Below are 6,000 nucleotides of genomic sequence, written 5' to 3' on the forward strand. Positions count from 1 at the left end.
CATCAAAGATATGCATGACATCATATGTGACTGACTGCTTAATTATTATGTGGAGATGCCGGCGTTGTACTGGGGTAAACACAGTAAGAAGTTTTAAAAACACCAGGTTAAAGTCCAACAGGTTTATTTGGTAGCAAAAGCCGCACAAGCTTTCGGAGCTCCAAGCCCCTTCTTCAGGTGAGTGGGAATTCTGTTCACAAACAGGGCATATAAAGACACAGACTCAATTTACATGAATAATGGTTGGAATGCGAATACTTACAGCTAATCAAGTCTTTAAGACACAAACAACGTGAGTGGAGAGAGCATCAAGACAGGCTAAAAAGATGTGTATTGTCTCCAGACAAGACAGCCAGTGAAACTCTGCAGGTCCAGGCAAGCTGTGGGGGTTACAAATAGTGTGACATGAACCCAATATCCCGGTTGAGGCTGTCCTCGTGTGTGCGGAACTTGGCTATCAGTTTCTGCTCAGCGACTCTGCGCCGTCGTGTGTCGTGAAGGCCGCCTTGGAGAACGCTTACCCGAATATCAGAGGCCGAATGCCCGTGACCGCTGAAGTGCTCCCCAACAGGAAGAGAACAGTCTTGCCTGGTGATTGTCGGCACCGCTCGACAATCACCAGGCAATACTGTTCTCTTCCTGTTGGGGAGCACTTCAGCGGTCACGGGCATTCGGCCTCTGATATTCGGGTAAGCGTTCTCCAAGGCGGCCTTCACGACGGCGCAGAGTCGCTGAGCAGAAACTGATAGCCAAGTTCCGCACACACGAGGACGGCCTCAACCGGGATATTGGGTTCATGTCACACTATTTGTAACCCCCACAGCTTGCCTGGACCTGCAGAGTTTCACTGGCTGTCTTGTCTGAAGACAATACACATCTTTTTAGCCTGTCTTGATGCTCTCTCCACTCACGTTGTTTTGTTTCTTAAAGACTTGATTAGCTGTAAGTATTCGCATTCCAACCATTATTCATGTAAATTGAGTCTGTGTCTTTATATGCCCTGCTTTGTGAACAGAATTCCCACTCACCTGAAGAAGGGGCTTGGAGCTCCGAAAGCTTGTGCGGCTTTTGCTACCAAATAAACCTGTTGGACTTTAACCTGGTGTTGTTAAACTTCTTACTGTGCTTAATTATTAAGCATGTCCATCATTCCTTGTTTTCTGTGACAGTATGACAGATATTGGGTTTTATAGGGGCCCTGCACGCACCCTTTCCTAGTGTGAATGAAATGTTTTTGGCTATATTTGATGTCTCTTGCAAGAATTTTTGCGTGCTCCCTTTTTGTAGCCCTTAATGTCCTTTTACACCCTTGCTGTTCTTTGTATCCTTCCTATTTGTCAGGATTCAGGTTTTTTGTTATATGTCTGTACACTTTTTCTTTTAGTTTTGTTGTCTCTTGCCCTTAGTTTTTTTAGCAACTCCATTGATTCCCCATCCTGCAATGCCTTAATTTTAAAATTCACACCCTTAGTTGGAATTGCTTCAGTTTTTGTAGCCCATTGTTTAATACAATGCTTTCCCCTCATATCACACTGTATATGATTGTATTTGAAGACTTTAATAATTAAGTACCATCAGTACATTAGTTTTCATCAAGTGAACACATCATGAGGTTACACACAGTGTGGAATATAATCTTCTGCTGCTGATGGCCCACAACACCTTATGGATGTCCAGTTTTGAGCTGCTAGATCTGTTCTGAAATTATTTCATTGAGCACAGTGGTAGACCCACACAACACGATGAAGGGTCTGCTCCGTGTGAAGATGGGACTGGAAAACATCTCTATCACTTGCTGCTCACACAGTTGGCATGCAATTCATTTTGTATTGTAGCTTCATCGGGTATGCCAAGTGTTGCTCCTGGCATGCCCTCCTGCACTCTTCATTGAACCAGGGTTGATTCCCTGGCTAAATGGTAATGGTAGAGTGGGTGATATGTCAGGCTGTGAGGTTACAGATTGTGGTTGAGTGCAATTCTGCTGCTGCTGATGGCCCTTAGCGCCTCATGACTGTCCAGTCTTGAATTGCTCCATTTTTTTTCGAAGTCTATCCCATTTAGCGTGGTGATAGGAATACAACATGATGGAGGGTATCCTCGGTGTGAAGAAGGAACTTGTCTCCACAAGGACTCCTTGGTCACTCATACTGATACTGTCATGGACAGGTGCATCTGTGACAGGTAAGTTACTGAAGATGAGGTCAAGTATGTTTTTTCTTGTTGGTTCCCACACCACCACAGTCCCAGTCAAGCAGCTCTGTCCTTTAGGACTAGGCCAGCTTGGTCTGTGATGGTGCTACTGAGCCACTCTTGGTGATGGACATTGAAGCCCCCAGCCCAGAGTACATTCTGTGCTCTTGCCACCTTGGTGCTTCCTCCAAGTGATGACCAAGTTTAAGATATTTATTTGTAGGTGTATTTGTATATAGAATGAGCAATTGTTCCAAACTGAGTATCTGGAGAAGCACCATTGTTTATATCTGTCCAGCTCCCTAGATGACCATTAACCCACAACTTTCTGTTTTTATTCAACTTCCAATCCATGATGTCTCTTTTTCCTTTCAGGATCTGCTGTATTGTAATAACAAAAATGTACTTTTGGAAAGCAGGTTTTAGCCATTACAAATAACTGATCACTGTAAGTGATCCATATTCTGTTCTATTTTATCACATTGTACAAGAGGGCAGTTGTTTAGCAATGCAAACTGTTAATTTTTCAAGTTCATTCTTTTCTCATAAATTGTTCCAAATGAATATGGTTTTGATGCCAGGATCTTGAGGGACAGAAAACGATCTGACCCTTTCACAGGATAGAAATTGTTATTTGCACACCTGGTTCTCTTAGACCCATTAATAGTGTCTACATCATCTTTGGTAACTTTTCATATTCTACTGCACATGACTAATTCCCAATGTTAATTTGCCCTGATATTTTCACCTCTTGCCACAGTGAACAATTTGCTTGGGTTTGTTTATCAGCCCCATTCAAAAAGTTTTGAACATTTTGGTTTAGTTAACTCAAAGCCTCGTCTCCAAATAAGCAAAGCAAATATAATTAATCGCTTATTTTAGAGGTGAGAAGATGTAAAGCACAAAATGCAAGTTGTTGTAATATTTTGAGTCGATTGCTTTAGGGCAAGTCAGAATTATAATCCTAGCACCTGTATTGTTAATGGTCACGCACACTCACTTTAACAAAATCGTCAATATGTAATTTATTCAATTATGAATAATCTAGTTCCAGATAACATTTCTAACTTTTGAAAGAGAATACTTGTAACTTATCTAATTAATAAATACCCACAAATCATCTTTCATTCTCTATTTGGATAAATATTTATTTATTTAAAGCCCTGGTCATGGAGTGAAGACATGCAACTAAAGTTGGGAGTAAAAAGATTTGGACCTGGATGCTGGAGCAAAATTCTGGAGCACTATGAATTCAACAATCGTACCAGTGTGATGCTGAAGGACAGGTGGAGAACCATGAAAAAGCTCAGCATGGTCAGCTCTGATAATGATAGCTGAGAAATCACAGCAGTAAAACATTTCACAAGGTGATTGGCCACCATCATAAATGAAGAGAGAGACTGGTGATATTTTTCACACTTTTATGGTAACGTGCGGACCAACCTACTTAACTGCCAGATCCATCACTTTGAAATATCTATGTTCTTTCAGTAAGCTTTGAGCAGTACTTGTTAGTAAATTTCTCAAATGTACCTTTATTGTGTCTTTTCTTTTAACTATTGTGTCTTGCATTTTGTAATGAAATGCATGCTTTGTGAAATATGACAATCGTATAATTTTTCTGTTATGTATGCCAAGTCAAGGAGGGATGGGAACATATATTACTACATTTAAATAATCCCCAATATCTATCCTTTGTCGACAACCATTCCACATTGCATCTTTGTCCCATCAGTATCTTAATGATGTGTTCCTTACAAGTAATTCAGAGACCAATTAAGGCATAATTCTTTTTCCAATCTTTTCCTGAGTTTGAGGTTCAAACTTAGTGAATGGGAAGCCATTTATTAAAGACTTGTATATGTGAGAGCCTGTTTTGACATAAACCGGCTCTTGGGTACTAAAGAGCATAGCATTTTATGCAAGAGCCCATTTTTTGTTTTGTGAGAAGTGCTGAATATTCTATTTGGTGTTTGTCATTTAGCGTACTATTTGCAATGAAAAGTTCACACCATATTATAATTGAGTGGCATGTAGACAATTGTGATTGTTTGGTTGACTGTGAGAGATAGGGATATAAAAATAATTCTGACAGTCTTGTGTCCTATTAACAAATTGAATTTAAAGCCAGAAGATCAGAGTTCAAGCACTAGTCTCAGCAGTTGTTATTGGAACAGACTTTTTGAATGGATTTTACAGGTTCCTAGTTTAGTAGCGATGAGACAAAAAAAACCTGGCAGGACCAGTTATACTCCATAAAGGTGTATAGCTCCTTTCAGTTTGGAGTGAATCAAAAGTAATCTGAAAATGTCTGTAATCCCAGTTCAAATCTTCCCCGAGCTGAAAGAGGAGAGAAACCCGGCTAGTAGAAAAAAATATCCTGAATGGATGAAAGATGAAATGCTGGGAGTTCAGGTTTCTTTAAGATTCTCAGTTTTTACAGGATTCTCAAACACATGCATATTCCACATTGTGATGCAGTTTAGCTGCACAGCATAAAATTTGTTGTGTGCTTTGTGCAGCAACAAAACAATGTATTCCTAGTTTTATTTACATAATTACTGTAGGCCTAACTATAGGGAAGGAACTAAAGAGCAGCATTTGAGTTTCTGTTATATTATTGAATGACAATTGGGGTTTAAATGTGGAAGAGATTTTTTAAATAAAATGTAAAAATATTGTCCAGTTCCAATATCTGTATATGTTGTGAATAAATGTTCTTTCAGATCAGATTACAGCACTTGTCTCTTGATAACAATCCTCAATATTATTAACATTACGTCCCTCATCTGACTCCTAATTCTAATATTATGTATGGAACATTTTTCCATTTCATTTTTAAAACATTAGGATACCTTCAGTATTTTATAAATGCGAGTATACCCAAAGTGATGGGACAATATTTGTTGTATGTGATCTTTGTTATGTATTTTTTTAAAAAGTGACTTTTAGCCCAAATATGTTCTTATAATAAATTTCCCATGTGGATTAGAAGCTTTGTAAGTAAAAAGGAATATGTAAATTTCAAGAATTATTCTGTTAATTAAAGGACTTGTCACTTGAGTAAGAATACAGAGTCAGTTCTTCATGGTCTGTAAGAGTATTATTGGTACTTTGTCTTCTTGCATCTTTCCTGTTTAATTCATCCCAAGATTCAGTGAGCATTTGGTTTCTTTGACCACACGTGAACTGAAAGGTTTTCAATACCTGCAAAAGTGGATAATCTGATTTTCTTGTGATCACAATTTTTGCAAAAGGAAGACAAACCAAAGCAATTTATCCTGAGTTTGGCTTCTAGACTAGGGAATATGACAAATGATCAACAAACATGACAGGAGGGTGATGATGAAAAGAGATTGTGAATGTTTTTGCAAATGTAGTTGTAATTTTCAATTTCTGCTTCATTTGTAAATACCCATTTTCAGTGGCATTCTTTTTTTGTGAATTAATTTAATACATTAGGTTTCAATGGGTAATTGCATAGCCAGTCAATTATCTTTTATAATTCCTGGGCCTGGAATTTGTCCATTTTTAAGCCTGTCACAGCCTCCTATGTTAAACAGTCCCTTTCCTGAATTTTGTACCTACGTTCTCCTTTCTGAGTGAAGACCGATGAAGAATATTCATTTAACACCTTTCCAATGACCTGCGGCTTCACATAGATTGGTCTCGAAGGGGCCCTCTTTCCCTGGTTAAACACTTCCCCTTAATGTATTTATAGAATATCTTAGGATTCTCTAATATTGTTCACTAGTCCTTTTTCAAGTCCCTTTTGTTCTTCTAATTGCTTAAAGTTCCCTCTTGCGCTTC

At 38.7% G+C, this 6,000-nt stretch overlaps 1 protein-coding gene across 4 annotated transcripts in view; it reads left to right on the plus strand.

Annotated features, from left to right (window-relative positions):
- terf1 (telomeric repeat binding factor (NIMA-interacting) 1) overlaps window positions 1-5,259 on the plus strand; it is a 28,560-nt gene extending 23,301 nt beyond the window's left edge. For 2 of the 4 annotated variants that reach the window (XM_078216309.1, XM_078216308.1), the window contains exons 10-11: window positions 2,048-2,181; window positions 3,352-5,249. In XM_078216309.1, the coding sequence (XP_078072435.1) occupies window positions 2,048-2,181; window positions 3,352-3,382 (165 nt within the window). In that variant the 3' untranslated portion in view covers window positions 3,383-5,249. Of the gene's footprint in view, window positions 1-2,047; window positions 2,182-3,351 lie in introns of all 4 variants that reach the window. The other 2 variants (XM_078216305.1, XM_078216306.1) reach the window with 2 other exon arrangements.
- Window positions 5,260-6,000: the final 741 nt, after the last annotated feature.

Source organism: Mustelus asterias, chromosome 7 (assembly GCF_964213995.1).
Source record: "Mustelus asterias chromosome 7, sMusAst1.hap1.1, whole genome shotgun sequence".
Lineage (NCBI taxonomy): Eukaryota > Metazoa > Chordata > Chondrichthyes > Carcharhiniformes > Triakidae > Mustelus > Mustelus asterias.